Consider the following 21,910-nt stretch of genomic DNA (forward strand, 5'->3'; position numbering starts at 1 on the left):
AAAAAACTTTTTTTCAAATTTGTGTCAATTCTTTGAACTGTTTGAAAAAATCTTTTGACCCAATGAATGAACTCATCTTTTGAAGCCAGCTTGTTTATTTTCGACTTGAAAACAGAAAACATTCAATCGTATGTAAATTTGAAAAATAAACAGCTAAATTGATAGATCAAAGCAGGTCACATGATATTAGGATTGTACGACTGTTTGCTTTATATTGCGACCTTAGTCTTGGAAAAACACATAACACCGGGACGTAGCCATCTTAAAAAGGCAGCATGATTATCATAATTTACATAGATGTACACTGGACGATGCTACATACCAATTGTCTTAGTTTTGAATCAACTCGTTTCTCATAAATTATTGTCTTTTAAAAATGATGTATGACCAAAGCATTCATAGAAACAGGATTATGTATCTATTACATTTGTAAATATTTGCTGTGAATTTAATTTGTATTAACATTAACTTCCGCAGTTTGTACAGAAAATCACAAAGACGAATAAGAAATATTCACAAATAAAGTCTAAAGCAAAGACCTTTATAAAGACTTTCTCAAAATTAAATGGTCGATGGTAAATTTGTTAGATAATGAACACATAAAAATGTATCTAATTTAAGAATATTTGGTTAATGCATGTATGTACGACGTATGCGTGCGTGCGCGCTCATGTGTGTGTCCTTTAGTCGTTTGACACTGCTTATTTTCCTTACTGTTATTTATTAAGATTTAATCCGAGTAATCTTAAAAAAATGTAAAATTTCGTAATGGGATACATCAAACAAGAGGTATTTCAAAAACATATATCATCCCGTTCTTGACCTAGTTTATCGTTTAGTGTTATATCTAGTCAATATTGCGCTACCGTAAGTCATAATTGTTTGAAGTATTGTTTTGTATTTAAACAGTGTAATTAAGGTCTTAACCATAACATATGTGAACGTCCGTGTAGCTTTCTTTTACCTTGCAAACCTGTTTGAACTTTTGGTTATGATTATCTTAACCTTTTTATGAACATAAAATAACGTAATAATAAGAACTATGCGGGTATTTCTTTTGTTGTCGTTTCCAAGATGTTTAGTCACCCACTATCTCATTGTCTTATTTCAAGTTCCCATGAACAGTTTTGGTATTATGCTCAGAATAAATTTAATACAACGGTTCGACCGATCACACATAAAAGAATCTTGCAATTATAATTTGTCAGGAAAAGGGATCTCACAATGCACACCCAACGACGTTTTGTGCTGTTCATATTTACAATCTCTAACACTGGTAAGTCATTTGTTTTTCGACAAGGCTAAATCATTATATTAATTTGTATAACCAGTTTTTTTATATTTGACATTTGTGAAAACTTCTGAATATATTAGTACTTAGTCTAATAAAGTCTAATAAAGTGGAATGTTTAGTTGTATTATAATGTGATATAATATCAGTTTACATTTAAAATCAATTCAACTTCATTCATGTCAAGCAAAATTGAAATCTTTATCATTATAATTTGCTTGAAATAAAATTAAAGTTTATTCTAATTTAACCCAATACACCAAACAATGCAATGCTTCTTGGTTTGCTAACATAGATAAGGTAATTCTATTTTAACAGTGGGATATTTAATTAATGCCTTGATCACCACTTTAAATTTTATAACAAATAATCTTTGTAGTATGTACGTTACACAGGTGTATGGACGAACATAATTCAGCTGACCCCGGCTCAGCTAAATGTCATTGAAAATTCCAGTTCTATACTTACATGTTCAAAAACAAATGCAGTGCTTATAGAGTCGCGTTGGGAAAACTCTCAGATTACTGGAGTCGCAAACGTATATAACCTAAACAATCGATGTATCACAACGAGGTTTCTGAATGACAGTGACTTATTTAGCGGTGTATGTAGCAGTAATGGAACTTATGCTGTGATTCTTAAAAGAATAGACCGTAGTCAACATGGCGCTGAATGGATATGTTCGGAGACTTTTAATCAAAGAAGTAATAAAGTCGTAATTCAAGTATCAGGTAATGATTAATATATGTAAATATCACAAAAATATTTATTTATTATTTAACATGTCACTGATTATTCTTCACCTTAATTCAACAGCTGCGGTATGCTACTATGTGAACAATTCGGTCATTTGAACGATTCAATTATTATGAAAAGTCTGAATTTCGAAGATATATAGCAGAAAAGTAAATAGTCGTACCAAATGTATTCTAATGACCGTTTTAGATAGATTTAATTGACACTTATGGTTCAAACATATTTATTTAAGCTCGATTGCGAAACAAGTTCTTGCAACTTATATTAATCACTTTCGAGTCCGCTTCCATGAACCAACCAGTACTGGTGCCATATGGATAAACATGGTCGTGACCCGAGTAGGGCTCGAACCCATGATCTCTGGGTTGAGAAGCAGACACCTTAACCACTAGGCCACCGCTCCCCTTTGACACTTATGATGTACAGGCATATTAACATTGCGTGCTAAAAGAATTGTTACTGTTTTTCTTATTGTCAATTCTAACAGTTGTTAATTGTTATTTCAAATATTATTTCAAGTAATGAATATTTGTCTTTAATTTGTCTTTTAGAAATTATTGATGTTAAAAACTGAATCGAAAAATACATTGTAATGCATCATCTATGATATTTCCATAGGCAAGAAAGGTATTCAATCATTATTTCAAGCTTTCAAAAGTTACCTATGAACTTTCGGCATTTGTACCATGTTATATTTCTATGTATATCATAAATATCCAAAACATCAAGTCCATAATCTTCGTCTTGCGTTATTATAATTTTACGAGTCCAAACAATCTGTATCAAATCCATATTTTACTCTTTTCTGTACATATCATTATAAATTTATCAGTGCAGTAATGTACCGGACTGTATTCATTCTATAATTTTAATATACATGTAATATAATACAATTACACTGTTGACTTTGAGCATTTCCTTTAATTCAAAGAGTCTTTTCTTAGATATGGTTTGTGTGAAATAAGAAGACAATGTTCTAATTGTTGAATACAATAATGATTATATATGACTCGTACATACATATAACAATCTTATAGTATTGAATGACTAGTTTATTTTAAAAATAAAATCTGAAAAATAACGAAAATAAATGGTATTATATCTATTTCTAAAGATAAAATCCAGGCAGTTGAATTTCAAACTATGATCAGTATCAAAACAACTTTTTATAATCTGTATTTGTATACATAACTGTTAATGCCAGTAATAAAAAAATATGTTTTAGTTCCTGCGACAAATGTGATATTGAATCATACAAGTGACGGATATATGAAGGAAAATATTACAGAAAAAATCACATGCAAAACTTCGGCATCTCGACCGGCTCCAAGAATACAATGGTATCTTCGTAATAGTAAAATCGAAGTTGTAGATAATCTGACACTTTTCTCTTCTACAACCTACGTTGGTGCAAAATATGATCTTATGGCTGCTGAGAGTATACTGGAATTTAGGCCAAATAGAACTGTAAATAATCTACGTCTGTACTGTGAAGTGTGGACAGGAATGAATAATGCTGATATAACAAGCAGAGAAGTCTTTTTAAATATTTCATGTAAGTTCACTCACACTCAATGAGTGATCTGAAATAACAGTTGTTTCAGTGTTTTACAAAAGTTTGATTTAACTTGGTACATGAAAGTCAATCAAAGCATTTTTCTAATTGTAAAGCATCTTACTGTGGAAAGATTTTAAGTTGTTCAAGTTCCAATAAATCCGAATACTTTTAACCGGATAAACTAAATGTTTTTGCTTTTATTTCTGAATCTGACCACATCATATTTTTGTCATGTAACGTTGTGCCCAATTTATGCATCAACAATCAAACACAAGGAGGTCAAAACAAATGTTTACCTAACCTTTTCATAGAAAGTATAGAAGCAAATTTCAGTCATGAACTTTATGGAAATTAACGAGAGATCAAAATGCTTAATTACCGACTGCTTGATTAAAAATAATATTAAGTATACATTACAACAAGAAAATGACATTCTAGAGATAATATACTTAAATTTTTGTTTGATTACATCATAGCATTACACAAATAAACAATACTTAAAATCCTGATTCGAACCTGTTTCTGGATTGCCAGTCGAGTGTGCTGACCACTACACACCAGCGGGCTTAACATCATTTATTTAATTTTTGTTTTAAATACTTTCTTCAGTCAATAATTCGTGATATTTTATTTAAAGTCATATCCGTCTTTAAAGGGCAAAATCAAATAAGACAGAAATTATTGTTTAACCTTTTATAATTAATAAGTAATAAGCTATCATCTTCATCAATTACTTTATTATAATAATAAACTGAGGAATTTGAGAGACTCGTTCTTAAAATTAAGGTTTAGATTTCCTTAAAATATAACATCAATTATCGCCTACGGTCTTTTTCAGATCCCCCGACACAATATCCTATGATACATGACTTTGACATTAGTAAAGCTTTGCGTGTCATTGAGTCAGACACGGGTATGTTTATTTGTTCAGTGACCGGTGGAAACCCTCTTCCTTCGTTGGACTGGGACTGTTTCGGCAGTAAAGACACAACATCAAGTACTCAAGATAAGACTGTAACAAGCACAGTAAAATGGATGGCTGTACGGAATTATAGTGTATGTTCTTGCATGTCACATCAAATGAACAACTGGAGAAGAACAACTCCTATCGATATTGATGTACAATGTAAGTTAAATAATTCACCTTCTTTTGAAAACATTTTATTTCAAGCAAACACATCAATAATTATAAATTTGAAGAGAGTTTTTTAATATTAAAATGTGATATTGATATCGTATGTTGGGAAAATGTGAGTTTCAACAGAAAAAAGAGTCCTTAGTTTATTACAATTAGAATAAATTTGTAAAAATTGTTATATACATCACAAATTGAAATGCAATGTAATCATTATTAGTCTGATTAACTATTCATCAATTATATCTCTTTTAGATCCTCCGAGCAAACCTTATTTAAGGATCAAACAAACAACAGTATTTGGTAATGTTAGTGTTATTAAAAACAACACATTACTTATGGAATGCAATAGCAACAGTAATCCTTTACCTAACTACACATGGACTGGCCCAGGCATGTCTAAGAAAGGTGATACGTTAGTAATTGTAAGCGTCCAAAAAAGTGATCAGGGTTATTATGAATGCAAGGCGTCGAATAGAATGACCAGAACGAATAATTCTTACAAAGACGGGAGACATTCATCATCAGTCAATCTAATAATACTGTGTAAGTAAAACGCTATGATGACAGTGAAAATTATTAGCTTAAACGTTTATGTTTGTTAACAAAAGATATCATGATAACTAAAGTTGAATTTTTTTCATCACATTTATCAAGTTTATCGTTAATTGTTATATAAATTTTGTTTTATTTACATATTTTAATTTCATACCTCGTTCAAAAAATATGGTAAATGTAAATATGTAAAATGTAAATTTATTTGCTCTTTTCAGATCCTGCAAGCGATCCAAAGTTTAGATTCGAAAACTCTAGTGGACAGCTCATTCAATCAAATATAGTTTACGTAGTAAGAAATGATACGTTTTCCATTTACTGCGATGTCAATGGAAATCCTGACCCAAACATCATATGGGATGATAACAAAAACAATCCGAGTTTGAGTATATCTAACATCCAATTGGACAAAAATAGTACATGCAGAGCAACAAATGTAATGAAAGAAACTGCAAGTCAAAATGAAATAAATTCGAAATCGGAAGCATCTCTTTCAATTATTGTCTTTTGTAAGTTTGGTGTATAGTTTCCTTGCTAAAATATACACATACAATGTAGTTAAAGTTTTTATAGTATAAAAAATATAATTCTTTCAGTTTTGCACATACAAGCATACTTAAGTGTTAGTTAATTTTATTCATTTTGTTTGCCATTTGATTGAATATATTTGCCATTTCTATAGTTATAATAATCAAATGCGGTTTAACATTTACACACACTACTAGCAAAAAAAATCAAAATATTTAATTGCAGTGATAATAAATCTCATTACGTTTCATTTAATTCAAGATCCTCCAAGTCTTCCTACAATACACGTCTCAAACTATACTGGTGACAATGTTCAAGTTCAAAACGAAATTGTCAGTATTATTGAATCAGAAACAATCAATGTGACATGTTTTTCGAAAAGTAAACCATTACCAACTTATAAATGGATAAATGAGCAATCCTTTAAAACACAGTCTACAAACATTTTGAAATTTTTGAATATCAGTCGACACGAAAGTGGGACATATGTTTGCAACGTTGAAAATATTATGGAGAGATCAATTGGCAGAATTCAAGTAGGGAAAAGTAACTCAAAAATAATTTTAAACATATTATGTAAGTATATAATTCAGTACTTTATCTTATTATCAAACACTTAAAATTAAAGGGTAGAAAATATTTTACGGGATATTTTATCTCGAACATTTTCTAAATTTAGATAATCAAATATAGTTATGTTGATAATATCTTTTGATTTCTTCACATCGGTATAGCTGCATTTCGCATATATGACATTTTGTAGAAAAATCATTAAAGCAACATTTATCATTGCATATGATATTTTTCCTTACTGAATTGCCCACAACTTATTTCTTTTTATTTGTACTTTCATTTCACTATTACCCATTTTCAGTAGTTTTTGTTCATAGTCTAAAAGAAAATATTTTTCAATAATTTAAACGTAAGCCATAAAAATTCAGTGGCTGTTTTTTTAATCACTTGTTGGTATTGATATGATCTACGCCTTGGATATATTCTCAAACACAAAGTTCAACGACTCATTCCGAGAATGATAATTTCATACGTTTAAAAATGCTGTGTTATAATATAATAAAACTACGTTACCTTGAACATGGTGTTCTCATCGTTAACATCGTATTTATATTAAAGGACACTTTATATTGTTGATCTTTTGTATTGTTTCGGTATTTCACAATAAATCTTCTAATTTCTCTAATTAAATAGTTTGTTTAAAAACTATAATTTGTTATTTACAGATCCAGCTATTGTGAATGCTATATATGATATTAGTGTTGTTGAAGGATCGTCCTTTGAAATATTATGTCCGATAGTATATGGAAATCCTTCAAACTCTACAATTGCATGGTCCAGATTTAATGACAAAAATCGATGGAACAACATACAGCTATCTTTCAAGAACGTTTCAAGAGAAGACGATGGAAACTACACCTGTAGTGTAATAACTGAAATGCATCCTACAATCGGTAGTTCTTCAGAAATTGAAAGAAGAAAATATTTTCATCTAAATGTTTTCTGTAAGATATTTACATGCCTTTTAAAATGACAAATGATCCATATGTGATAATGTGATAATCTTTAGAAGTTTACAATAAATATATTTTTCATTCATAACTAAGTTTTCTAAAATAGACAAATATATTTAGACCGGGTTATTTTTCTGTCATGTTTTTAGAATCTCCTTATTTATTTCAGTTCCATCAGAAATAAAGCAATTTACGATATCCACGGTAGGCTCAGGTCGAACCTTTGTAGTAAACGAAAATCAAAACCTACCGTTTGAATGCTTTGCTGAAGCCAATCCTACATCAGATTTAAAAATAATGTCACCAATGGGTGATTACATTATTGAAGTATCACAGTCAAATATTGCTCGTCATATATTACGTAATGCATCATTTCAAGATGCCGGAGAATATATTTGTAGCGGAAGAAACAACTACACACGAGGCACACCATCACAGAAAAAGCTTATTCTAATCGTTAAAAGTAAGTATTCGAATGCTATTTAATCAATGCAAGTTTAAATCCCTGACAATAGTATATAATAGTGAAACTTACACTGTTATTATGAGAATTTAATATACCTGTACATAGAATTTATATAAAAAGTCTAAATGCATTGAACGTAAAATTTCATTACTAATATAAACATTAACGTCAAATGTGAAATATATTTCCTATCTGCAGGTCGACCAAGACCATCCTCTGGCGACACAAGTGCTATGAAAGTGGCAACAGTTCTGAACGTTGATGTAACACTACTATTTAAAGCTTGGAATTATCTTGATGAACCAAACAAAACAATGTTCAGTTGGTTCAAGGAAAATGTTTCCATTCCTAATAATGACAATAAATACACGGTACATTCAAATGATTTACAAACAAATATTACTATAAGGAACACAACTCAACAAGATTTAGGGTTTTATAAAGTAAATGTTGAAAATTCAGCTGGAGTGTATACTCACTATTATGAACTGAAAGCCACAGGTAAGTACAGTTATGTTGTTTTTGGTGTATTATAAGTATTTGAATAAATCTTGTTGAAATATTAATATACTTAAAATATAACAGTTAGTACCGTGAAAATATTACACTGGTTGTATTCAATGAACTTTTCACACTTGCATGCATGGTATATTGCAATTTAAAAAATTGCACTTTCAAACTATGTTTGAAGGTAAATCTGGAAATTTACTGGTTTATGAGTTTTTTTTTAATATGAATTTACAGATAAACCAGAGAGACCAAGGGACTTTCGTGTAATAAACGACTCAGTTACAGATACATCGGTAACATTAGCATGGAGTCCTGGTTTTAATGGAGGATTTCAACAAACATTTGTAATAATCTACAAAATGATGCAAGAACATGTATGGTTGAACAAATCAATAAAAGATAACGGTGATATCTTTATGATTTATACTTTAAATGACCTTTCCAGTCTGCAAGTGTATGCAATTGAAATGTTTGCAAAGAACATGGAAGGAAATTCATTTCACACAGAACGTCTTCATTTTAAAACTAAAGGTAATTAAGCATATTATGTATCTACTTTAAACACTTAGAGAAAGTACAGTAATATTTTAACAATCTTGTTATGTCATCTTACAAGTAAAGTCGAAATATGTTGAGATTGGGTCTAGAAATTACCTTAAACATATTCAAAAAAGAGTAAACGCATGCAAAATGATATACTGATCTCTGTAATGTATTGTCGTGTATAAAAGATGAGACGATTTACAAATAATATACATTTGAAACTATGTGGTAGAGAGTTGATGGCGCAAGTCATATCGTCATTTCGACGCGCACTAAATACCATGAAATTACCACATGAAGGCTATTATTTAATTAGTCCCCTACCGGTTTACCGGAGGGGACTTTAGGTTTACCCTCCGTCCGTCTGTCCGTCTGTCCGTCCGTCCGTCTGTCCGTCCGTCCACAAAACTGGATCCCGCGATAACGCAAAAAGTACTGAAAATATTTTAATGAAACTTGATATATGGATAGATGGCAGTATGGAGATTATGCACGTCTTTTTCTTTTCTTCCTATATGGAAAATTCTGGTTGCTATGGCAACAAATAGACTGAAAATATGGCAAATTTTACACATAACCAGGATCCCGCGATAACGCAAAAAGTACTGAAAATATTTTTATGAAACTTGATATATGGATAGATGGCAGTATGGAGATTATGCACGTCTTTTTCTTTTCTTCCTATGTTGAAAATTCTGGTTGCTATGGCAACAAATAGATTGAAAATATGGCAAATTTTACACATAACCTGGATCCAGTGATAACACAAAAAGTACTGAAAATATGTTTATGAAACTCGACATATGGGTAGATGGCAGTATGGAAATTATGCACATCCTTTTCTTATCTTCCTATGTTGAAAATTCTGGTTGCTATGGCAACAAATAGACTGAATTTCAAGATTTCTGATTCTAGTTTTTAAGTTTTTTCACTATAAGTTCTTTATTTCTTAAGGTATTTTCTTCAAACTTTAAATATAAGTTGCTTGTCATCAACCACATCATATGTGACAAGGTTCACAACTCTAGCACAAAATTTATCAGAATTACCTCCCTTGAACTTAAAATTTTCATGAAAAAAACATTGTTTTTTTTTTATTAACTTCTTTTTCTTAATGTATCTACTTCAAACTTCATATAAATGTTTCTTATTATCACTCAACATTTGTGAGTGTTCAATACTCTAGCAAGACTATTTCCAGAATTATGCCCCTTTTGAACTTAGACTTTTTTTTGAGAAATTGGTAATTTTTACTCCAACTTCTTCAATCATGATAGGATTTTAAAAATGTTATATTTTGATAACAGGGATGTTTAAAAAATAACTTTAGAGTGTCCTTCAGTCCGTCTGTCTGTACATAAAAACTGTTTCCTGTGATCACTTTTAAAGAACTTTTTCAACAAATTTACTTAAAATAGGAACCTAAGTGAATGGCCAATGGCCCTTCAGAATGTTGCTTGGGCTCTTACCGGTAGGGGACTTATGGATTGCTTGCAATACTATGATAATTGCTTGTTCATTATGTCATTGAATACTTGCAGTAGTTGAAATCATGTCAAAAATGTTTATATACAATGCAATTATGTCAATATTTATGTGATTTAGAAGCAATTTTCAATATGTATGTTTCTTTCTAGTAAATCACTTGGCTTTGTGAATCATTCCTCCCGAAACCACTTGTTAATTAAACTTTTTTTTAAGAAAACGTAGGCGCTATTTTGGTAAATTGTTTATATATTGTTTTTTTCCTGTTGCTTAAATATCATTTTATTATACTTTTTGATGAACAAGCAAGAATCCTTAAAATCGTTAACTATTTCTTTGCAATCAGTTCTACAAATTATCAAATGTTCGTCGAAAATAAGACCACGTTTTGTCGATGAAAAAAGTCAAAATTATGACGTGCGCCATCATTACCATAATTTAAGTAATGGAAAGTTTTACGTAAAACTTGCCATATTCGATAGTAAATACGTGTGTACGCTAAGCTGCCTATATTGTGTTGCATTTTCTGTAACCTGTACACTGTACACTGCATATACATGTATATGCATATGATGTATTATGGTAAAATATTGAACATTATCGTTTAGAGGTTCGAAATTAATAGCTTCGCATTTGAACAACGCACTGTTCTTCCCCATAATGGATTTTTTTTGCATTTGATACTTTCAATTAAATCACAAACACTTACTCAGGCTATTAACGACTATGAACAAAACCATTTCTTTCCCTTTAGCTTGGATTTTCGAGTGGTCGTTAACAGTTATCGTAAGGATGCATTATATTTTCGAAACCCGAAGATCTGACAAGTCAATTAGTATTTATTAACTTTTATTAAATCATGTGACTATTACTTTAGTTTGACTAATTTAATGTTTAGATGATGCTATAATGACGATAAACATCGTACATAATTTATTTTGCATAGTTATATTAATATAATTATCTAAGATATCGTAAAACAATATACAATCATTCAATTTAAGCAAGCCATAAGAAGACGAAGGAAGCCATGCAATCTTCAAACACTGGGGCATTTGTTGGTGTTGGTGTCGGTGCATCTGTTATTACACTCGCAGTTGTTGCTGTGTCCTTTTTCGGATACAAACGATTCAAGTATTTGACGTTATATTTTTCTGATAAAACAATACACATCTTTGAATTATAGTTTGATATATAACATTCATAGAAAAATAATTTGTGAAAAAAATATCAAATCATCATTTTTTTATTAAGAAAGAGTCCTTTCAGTCAAAATCAGCAATTCTTTGTACAAAGGCCATTTGAAGGCATCACATATATATACATAAGGCTGTATCGATGAGATTAAATTAGCTTAACCATCTAAAAATCTGGAAACAAAGTAATCCCTCGGAAGCATTAATCACAACAAAATTACAAGAGAATTACAGACTCGGTTTGATTGAATCTGTACATGAGGGATAATTAATAGTGCAACATCCTTCACGCCCCGTAGCACCGGTTTGAGCGGTAGTAAATTCTCAACTGCTTGTATTTGTCTTCATTGTTATTAAGCCACGTTGTTCGGTAGTTATCAGTATATTTCAATTAATGATCAATGTATAATGTCAGTTTATTAATGAAATGCGTATTCTTACTGAGATATTAATAACAGCCTGCTTATCAAAAGTCATTATTATCACAGCAACGAATCTTGCATTATTAAGGTGATAATCATACCTGTAAATATGCATTATGTAGGGAATAAAGCTATAAAATGTAATGAATATTAAGAATAATAATTCATTTAAAGGTCATATTCGTGCTTTATACATTTGTTATGAACCAAATACTTGAATGCTTTTTATAATCCAATTTTTGTCATATTAGAAAAGCAATTACCTTTCCCCACCATTCATGAATCAATTTTCAGGGGACTTGGTGACTGTTCTTATTAATATATGTTCAATCGTATAGACGCTTCGGAGTAAATTCAATATATTATTAATTTTACTTTATCAACTAAAAAAACATACTAATTATTATATGAGTCTGTCCAAGTAATAGATGGCTTTTGACCTATTAGATCAGTTTTGATCTTTGTCAGTTTGCTTTGCAGATTTACATTTTTTCTAGTTAATTTAGTTTAAATATATATATTTTTTTTGACATTTGATATATTAATCACTTTTGATTCCGCTTCATGGAACTAACCAGTACTGGTGTTATAATTATGAAGACCCGTAAGGGTTCGAATCCATGATCAGTGGCTTAAGTGGCAGTGGTTTTTACTATTGTTGACAGTTCAACAGTTTAAAAAACTATCGAAGGTTTCATTGAAACATAATATTGAATATCTTATAACAATGTGATGTATATATGGTTAAATTGTCTTCATTGCTATTTTTGTTATTTCGATACAAAAACTTGTGTTTTCAGGAATATAAAATCTTCAAGTCATGGAAGTCCCAAACCAGGTAAATAACATTAAACAATTAAAGTGGGTGGTTGATTTTCTGCCTGCATATAAAAACAGTTTTCTGCTGCTTCATGTATAAGTTATAAAAAAGGTGTTTAGGAATTAATCAACTAAGTTACATCTTGCTAACATATATTGTTCAAGCTGTTATACATTGTACTTTAAATATATATATATTGTGTAAAATCTTATTTAAATAATTATCGGTTTACGTTAACTTTCTATTATTCACTATACCAAAAAAAATGACGAGGTTGTTTATTTAATTTACACAATTTATTTACTTACATTCTCAAACATTAAAAAAACACAGTTGATTTACGATTACTTTATTATAAATATGATCGTTGATTTAGGTGTTACTGCCGGAAGCCATGCCTCATCAACATACATGGATTTGGAAACAAGCAGGAGAGATATTAATGATTATGATGATTTCAATGTACAATATGAACATTTGAACACTTCAAGCCGGGAGCCAAATACATACATGGAGTTACACAATACAACTGTCCCCATTACTGAAACTTCCGACTACGTAAATATAAGAATATGAACTTTCAATTTAAATGGATTTATTATATGTTACTATATTTCATTTTGTTAAACAGAGAGTTTTGGCATAAATTGTTTGCAAAAATTAATGCAATTTTTATGCTTAAATTTTATTAGAATACATAATAAATGTAAATCAAATTCACGGTTAAAGAACTCATTGTATAGTACTGTGCAACTGACACTGAAACAAATAATTCAAAAGTAACACCCAGTTTGAGAGGTATAAAATTATTATAGAAATGATTAAATTTAATATTTGGATATCATATAATAATGTTTATATCACTTAAAATATATATTATATTGAAATCAATATTGCTTATAATGGCAAAAGGGTTCAATATAACAAAGATTAGCAGAGAATATATAAATAGATATAAATAAATGATTAAGATAAGTATAATTTAATGGCAAATTCAAAAAGAAAAAGAAACACGTAGGTGGATGTGTTGGATTTTTTTTTTGTAAAATGAAAGTTTCCATGGTAACTGTATATATCAAAACAGCCAGACTTTCTTAAAAAATCAAAACACTGCTTAATACACACAACAAGCATGATTGTATGCATAAATGATATTATATTTCAATTATGTATGAAATAAAAAATAATCTGAATCTGTTCAAAGTTTTTCATATTTCTTAACAAAAAAATGAGGAAAATAAACATGAATTATGTATATAAATGAAGATATCAAAAGATATTCTTACAAAGAATTTTCTATATTTTCATATATAAGGTAAAATTTCATAGTAAATTCAAAAAGAATAAGAAAAATATGTATTGACAGGTTAGAGTTTTTGTAAAAACGGGCAGTTTCTATGATAACCCCATCTGCCAAAATGACCTCTGTTTTTTCTTAAGAAATAACAGTATTATATCAAAATGCATTGGTATATAATTATTTTTTATGTTATATGAAGAAAATGGTACTACAAGTCTCCCATATTATTTCTTCACTCAAACGACATACGAGAGAACAATAAGTAAGTATTCCGCAAAATATAAATAAAGATTGGAACTTTTCTGTAATAGATTTTTAACACTTTGATATTTGACGACATTTTCCTTCGTAGCAACTCTTGAATATATTAAATGAATTTGACACAACGTAATTAAACTGCCTACTTCAATCTATATCAAGGGGAAAAAATATGGTTCATCTACTTGTAATAAATTAACCATGGAAGCTTGAATTGACCCCCATCCCCTATATATATAACATTCCATATATTTGTGTTGAAACAAGTAACTGCACGTTTAAAACAGGTTTATCACGTCATAATCTTGATATACCTCCATTATTGTAATCCGAAAAGAAGCAATTACTGGTTACTTAATACAGCATATATACTTGAAGTTCATATAATTATCAATGAGGAATCGCTTAGCGACAAATTTTATTATATTCGCGTAACTACATAAACTGATTCAATACACTTTTCAAATTCGAGCATGGGCTGCATGTAGAATGTTTCTGTTCTTTTTATTTCCTGCGACATGGTATAAAGATAGCTTCCTTATGGCTGCCAGATTAAAAATTTATTTTTACTAGATTGTAAAGAGGATGTTTAAAGGTAATTTTCTTGCAGTCGTGTTTGCTTATTTGTTCTAATTCTATTTTCTGTTTAAAATATTTGTCATGGTTGAATTTCTTTTAGTTCACAATTCCCTAGTTATTTATCAAAGATGCATTCCTAATGGCTGCCAGATTGAAAATTAACTTTCTAATTGGTGTATTAAAGGTAATGTTCTAACAGCCGTGTTTGCTTTTTCATTTTAATTTTATTTTCTGTAAGAAATATTTTGTCCGTTTATTACCATACTGCTCGTTTTGGTCATATATTGCACTGATCTGGCGTAAGTAATGCACATTTTCCTTTGTAAATAAAATGTTGCTGCGTTACAGTTACACACAATGTAATTGTTTAAATTGTTTGTCATATAAATGTGTGTAAAGTGTGATGATACGTGATATTTCACTCTCTCAATTTTACTGTTTTCCTGCAAAACAGTTGTGACAAAGTGTATCTAAATAGCAGGCTGAAATTATTATTTGACAAAAAAAAAATTTAGACAGCAAAAAAGGAAAGCAAGTGCTTAACCAGACAGCCATTTGAACCCGTGCTCACAAAGCATAAAGTATAATACACCGAATCATCACACGATAGGATTAAATAATAGTATTGACTAGGGGAATTTGTTATGAATAAAAACTTTAACTTGGGACAATATCCTGGACTTGGATTTACAAACATTGGGACCACAACTCTAAGTGCGTCACTAAACCCATATTCAATCTTGAGCTAAAAATCATCAAAATAACCTTTCTGACTAATTACGGACCAAAACAGTAGCCACTAGAATGTTAACAAGATTTTTCTATTTTTTGCTCATGTGACCTATTTTTCAACCGAAATGACCTATGTTCGAGCTCGTTCAAGCAATTACTTGCACAAATATCTTGACCAAGTTTGATGCCATTTGATGCAAAAATGTGATCACTAAAGTTTTAACGACGGAAGACGGACATTCAACGATCCCAAAAGCCAGCTCAGATGAGCTTATAAAAAAAACAAGCCAGCCAAACCGTGTGATGCTCCCATTATAGGTTTTGGACACAGAGTAGTTTCTTGTTGATATCTCTTGTACTTTCAGAGTTATGTCCCGGACAAAGGTCAGTGTAAAAATGAACTCTAAAATTAGACAAGACAGAGTTAGTTTTTTTTGCGCTGCACTTCTACTCAATGAGATCTATCTATCTTCAAAATTTCTTGTTGATACCTCTTGTAGTTTCAGAGTTATGTCCTACACAACAAAAGCAGACGGATGTGTGGACAAAGCGCATATAAACCAAGGTGAACAACTAAAATTTGTATCAAAAGCTTTTATTTAAGAAATCAAGTTATTGATAACCAATTTAATGACTTTATAAATGGCAACATGAACTATAGTGTTTATGTTCTTAAAAAGAGATGACCACTTTAAAATGACATGCTTTAAATGATGGTAAAAATTAAAAAAAATATGTTATTAAAACATCACTGATTCAAGGTTTTATAACATTATCTCAAAAAGGTTCCATAAAACATTGACATGTCAACCAAAATGCAAAATATTAAATGTCATGAACACAATAAATCTAGTTTCCTTCTTGTTTCATGCCAATTGGTTCAACTAATTTTAATACATATTAAGATACATGTATATAACAATTACCTGACACTTACATTGTACAACTTCTTTAATTCTCACGACTAGATTTTACATATTACATCCATTACCTAAACTGACTCAACAACCATTTTTTAATTTACATACAAATAACAAAATCCAATACCTAAATGCTACTCATTATCAAAAAATATATCAATTCCAACAAAACATCTTAAACAAGATAATATTTGCTACTCCATTTATATATTTTTCACTTTAAATGTTTCAAAACAGTTTGTTAAAATCACGATTCCATACAAAGTTTCTGTGCTGGTAAGATCTAATAGTTAATATTTCCATCATCCACAAAATTGTTTTCAACCAAAAACTACCAAACAATACATTTTATTATTCAGGCTACACGCACCAGCCATTTTTCCACCTGTTCTAGGTCAGGTTCAGATTCAGAATTCTTCCCTTGAGCGCTACATTCAACGAAGTCCACCTGCATGGGTTTAAGATCAGCAAATGTAAAATCTCTGTCCCTCTTTCCGAGATATGTGTTATTGTTTCCTGCTGATGTGTCTTGTAACGCGGCTGATTTAGTAACCCGCAAAGTGTTGCTGTAAGTTTAGAAAAATAAAGATTATCTGATACAATTGTGCAATTTTATTGTACATGTGTCACGGTTCAGAACTGTTCACTATTAAGGAAAATGAAAATGTGTAAGCGGCCAGACAGCTCAGTTTGTAGAGCCCTGAAATGATACTCTGAGGTATTTGAGTACCCGTCAGGCTTAACGTTTTTCTCACCAAGCCATACATGTTTTCTATAAAATCATATAAATGTAAAGAGCATAATCTTTAACTTTGTTAATTTCACTTTGTTTTTAGATATTTTTCATCACTGAAAAAAAGTCATTAATTTCTTTACCTTCAAATGTTCAATTTCTGTATTTAAAATCATCAAAAGGTGCAACTTACTTTTTTATACCTTTAAACTTAATGTTGATTCAGCAGTGAAATTTAAATTTCAAGGAACTCAACAACCAAATATAGAAATACTCACCAAACATTTGATTATTTAATGAAGTACCACAAAACAAATCACTCACCATTTTTAAAGGGACTCCACTGAGGTTTTTAGGCATGATGGGACTGTATAGTTTTGCAAGATTTGCAAACCTTTTGATATCATATTGGGAAAAGAATTAAATTGTTAGTGTATTATTTCATTATCCATTCCAGATTTTTCCACATTCACAAATTTAGTACTTCACATGATCTATATAAAATTTCAAATTTTATATTATAAGTTTTTTTTTACCTCAGTGGAGTTCCTTTAATAATAATTTCATATTTGTCTACATATAAACTGGGTATATTATATCAATCAAGCTGTACTTACATTTCTTTCTCCAATTGACTTTGAATGACCTTTGCCCCTTTAGAAAAGGTTAAGTCTTGTTTATTACACACAATGAGTACTGGTGGACATATACTTGAGATTTTGCTGTCACTTAATACTGTGTAAAGGTACCTAGAATATAATTTAAAATCATGATATGATAACATGTCAAACATAATAAATTATTGACATATATTTAGGCCACCTTTAAAATTATTTTTGTTTTCCCTTCAGTGACCCATGACAGATTGGGTAGAGTAGGTACATGTAGGAAGAATTTTTTTTATCCCAAATATGTTTTTTGCTATCTAAAATTACATGGAATTCAAAACTAATTTTGAATGCTTAGCATCTGCTTCAAAATTAGAACCATAATTTTATTAAACATATATCCCGGTTTCAGGCGGTTTGTATTCCTACAATTCGTAAACATGAGACATATATAAAGATGTTATTCTATATCATTGACAGACTCTGCTTCTATGTTTAGTAAAGAAAATATCTTTTTATGCTAGGCAATGAATTTGCCAGTGATTTTTGTGGGTAGGAAGTGGGAGGGGAAACAAACATGACCTTAAAGTGTAATAAAAGTGAAACAATTACAGAAATACTGGATATAATATTAAATACTATACAATTAAACATCTACTTACAACTACTTAGGAGACAAAGATTTCCCTGTTGGTTAGAGGTGTTGCTCTTGCAAGGTGAAAATTATTGTGAAGTCTTATTTTGTGAAGAATTGTTATTGCTATTGTAAAAAGGTTTTTTCTCTGCAGTGAGTTGCTCTACAAGGCACAAGACGGCACCTGAGTAGAAAAACCAACCTTCCACAGGTGAAAACAGTGAAACATATGTAGTTTGTTTGTTTATTTCTTTCATTTTACACCTTTTCCCAACAGTATTTCAGTCATATAGGCGGGTAGTTTCCTAACCATCTTTGGAGAGTTACACCAGTACTAGACTACCTTCCTCTGCACTAAACTACCAAAGCATCTCCTGGGGATTGAACCCACGCCAGAGAGGTAACTGGATTAGAAGTCATTGACTCTAACCCCTCGACCACGGAGGCAGTCAAATGGCTTAAGAGTTCAATGGTTAAATGATAGTTAAGAATAGTTTCAGAGCTTGATAGGTAAACGAAATTAAAAAATATCTTACTCTGCTATATCCTTGATGTCTTTCTGAACACTAGAGCTATCCACAACAAACATGATAGCCCTGAAAATAATTAATAATAATGCATAAATTATAAACCATTCTAAGGCATTTCTTTATAAACTATACAATTCTAAAAAGGATCAGAGAAACTGTGTATTACAAACTTGTACGCCTACAAAAAAATAAATGTCACAAAATTACCTTTATTACAACAGAATGTCAGTTATTCATAAAGTACATGTGACCTGTCACAGTCATAATCATTCTAGTTATATATGCAATTCAAATGACATATTATACATTATAGTTATTGTTTTTTGTTAAAATATTTCATATGACATAACTGCAACTTTTAACTACCTGGTTTATACCATTTAACATACTTAAATGGTATACTCAAGGGCCATAACTCATAAGAAGCCGTCCATTTAGCTCAATAGGTAGAGCCTTGGACTGGAATCGGGCAATCCGGGTTTGATTCCGGGACGGCGCAGGTCACTTTTGCTGTGATTGATCATGAAATCCTTTCTACGGTCATTCGCACTGTACCTAAGCTCTGGCATGTACAGCATTTTCAGTACCTTGCAAAAATGAAGGCAACTAGTACTGTTTAACTGCTTGACAGCTTGCCCAGGAATGATGTGGTGGTTGAACTGTGCTCTGGTGAATTCAATGTGGCTTACTGTAGTTATCCAGAGTGAAAACTACCAACACCACCAAATAACTCATGAGAATAATGTAATAATATTATATCTAAGATTATTTTGGTTGGGTTTATGGTGCACAAACACAGTATAGGTCATACATCGACTTTCCAGCTTAACTGATAGAAGAAGACCTCAGGTGCATCTCTATTCATTTTTTCAGGCACAAACTGGCACGCGAGTAGAACCGCTGTCATTCTGTAAGCTAGATGGAACCAAAAAACAAGTATATAGAATATGTGCATTTTGACAAGATACTATTGGTAGCTAAAATATTTTTTATTTAATATTGAAATCTCTTGAACTTTGAGTGGACAGTCCGACTGTTCTATATTCAAAACGGGGCATTACACCAAACACAGAAGGTTTAAGAGTTAATAATGTAACTGAATTTCTGATATTTTACCTTGTCAGATCTTTGTGTGTTTCCATCATTTGAAGTCGCACTCTTTCATGGCCAGGTAGATCAATTATCCTTAAAGTTTTACCCTGAAATATGTAATTAAATCAGTAAGATCAACAAAATGTTGATAATCCCTTACATTTTAATTAACTCTGAGGTCTGCCAGTCTGACAGCATGATCTGGTATTCTCAGTTTTTCTGATAGGTAAACAAGTTTTCTTGAAGGGATTAAAAGAATCTGTAATTCTGTAAAAAAATCCATGCCAGCCTTAGTTAAGTAAAATATTTGAAATTATGTACAATTTGATGAATAAAATTAGTGTTTTTAAGTACATTAAGGGGTGGGGTGGTGGGGGGATAGGGGCGGTGGGAGCGGATTGACTATGAAACAAGATCTATCACACGAAATAGATTCTTTACTGTCTGACTTTTTATAAACAAAAACATATTTGAAATCAAAATTCATGGATGAATCAAGAATCTTGGTGCATGTTTTAGTCTGAAATGCAGCAAGATGGGAATTCAAAGACTTCTTCCACCATGTTAACAATGTAATCATAAGAAATTTTATTTATTTAAGTCATTTAATATAGCAGGCCCCTAGGGAAAAAGTAAGGTCTTCATAATTGGCTAATAAAAATAAATGGTCTATTATACATTATCTTCTTTTCTTTTTAAAAAAAAAAGTACATATACTTTACCGTATCTGGGATAGTGTATGTTCCAGAATTTGCTGATATAGATGTAAATGTAGCTTTGTATTTCCTATAAACCAGCTGAAATAATAAAGTATTAATAATTGATTACATCAATTGATTATTCTGATAAGTAACAAAATGACTGGCTGTACATAAATAGCTAAACTCTCTGACATAAGAACAAAACAATCAATGCTCATAGCCCTTTCCCTCATACAGTATGCATTTACCTTGAGCGTCCTCATTTTGAAAACATGTTTGCAATCAAATTTAGAGACCCTTGCATGTGGTAATACATGTAGATAGAGGTGTCCAAAATCACTTCTATGAGCAGGGTGACCGTGTCCGTTTGACCCTTGAAATGACGCTTTGACACTTCAAATTTCCAAGACCTGATTTGACCCTCAGGATTTTAACTGCAGCGTCAAATTTTGTTAAAATTATGGGTATTTGCCCTTGTAGTTGGTAAAACTGGTCAAAACTGGTCAAAATGACCCTTAGGATTTCATGGCTAGTGAACAACCTGATAAGGGAAAGGTTTACAATCAACTTTTAATCAATACACTTAAACAATCTGTGCTTTTAAATGTATGACCATGAGGCAAATTTTATACAGGTCGAAGAACTGTTTCTTTGCAATTACCCAATGCTCAGCATAATTATTTTTATATTTTAAAAAAATGTAAAAACATAATCGTGAATATTTACAAATGATTATTAATAACATTTAGTCATTCCTGAAACAGTTTTGTAAGACAAATGAGACAAAATTGAGCCGCATCATGACAAAACCAACAAAGTGGGTTTGCGACCAGCATGGATCCAGACCAGCCTGCGCATCCACGCAGCCTGATAAGGATCCATGCTGTTTGCTGTCAGTTTCTCTACTTGTAATAGGGTTTGTAAGCGAACAGCATGGATCCTGATCAGACTGCGCGGATGTGCAAGCTGGTCTGGATACATGCTGGTTGCAAACGCATTACGTTGGTTTTGTTGTGACGCGGCTTAAATTTT

At 30.9% G+C, this 21,910-nt stretch overlaps 2 protein-coding genes across 2 annotated transcripts; one reads left to right on the top strand and one right to left on the bottom strand.

Annotated features, from left to right (window-relative positions):
• The first annotated feature begins 1,137 nt into the window (after positions 1-1,137).
• LOC132741975 (hemicentin-1-like) lies at positions 1,138-17,073 on the top strand. The gene is made up of 15 exons (XM_060730250.1): positions 1,138-1,276; positions 1,687-2,022; positions 3,273-3,602; positions 4,444-4,731; positions 4,996-5,286; positions 5,514-5,804; positions 6,085-6,399; positions 7,062-7,340; positions 7,519-7,812; positions 8,014-8,316; positions 8,560-8,856; positions 11,358-11,487; positions 12,772-12,809; positions 13,168-13,349; positions 16,940-17,073. The coding sequence occupies exons 1-15, from the start codon at positions 1,225-1,227 to the stop codon at positions 17,003-17,005; spliced, it is 3,492 nt and encodes a 1,163-aa protein (XP_060586233.1). The 5' UTR covers positions 1,138-1,224; the 3' UTR covers positions 17,006-17,073.
• Positions 17,074-17,926: 853 nt separating this feature from the next.
• Positions 17,927-21,141, bottom strand: LOC132741973 (signal recognition particle receptor subunit beta-like). Its single transcript, XM_060730249.1, has 5 exons — positions 21,127-21,141; positions 20,900-20,974; positions 20,202-20,284; positions 19,092-19,151; positions 17,927-18,062 (listed from the first exon to the last, which is right to left on the bottom strand). The coding sequence occupies exons 1-5, from the start codon at positions 21,139-21,141 to the stop codon at positions 17,927-17,929; spliced, it is 369 nt and encodes a 122-aa protein (XP_060586232.1).
• Between the last annotated feature and the right edge of the window lie 769 nt (positions 21,142-21,910).

Source organism: Ruditapes philippinarum, unplaced genomic scaffold (assembly GCF_026571515.1).
Source record: "Ruditapes philippinarum isolate M1 unplaced genomic scaffold, ASM2657151v2 ctg4851_1_1_1_1, whole genome shotgun sequence".
In the NCBI taxonomy this organism is placed as follows: domain Eukaryota; kingdom Metazoa; phylum Mollusca; class Bivalvia; order Venerida; family Veneridae; genus Ruditapes; species Ruditapes philippinarum.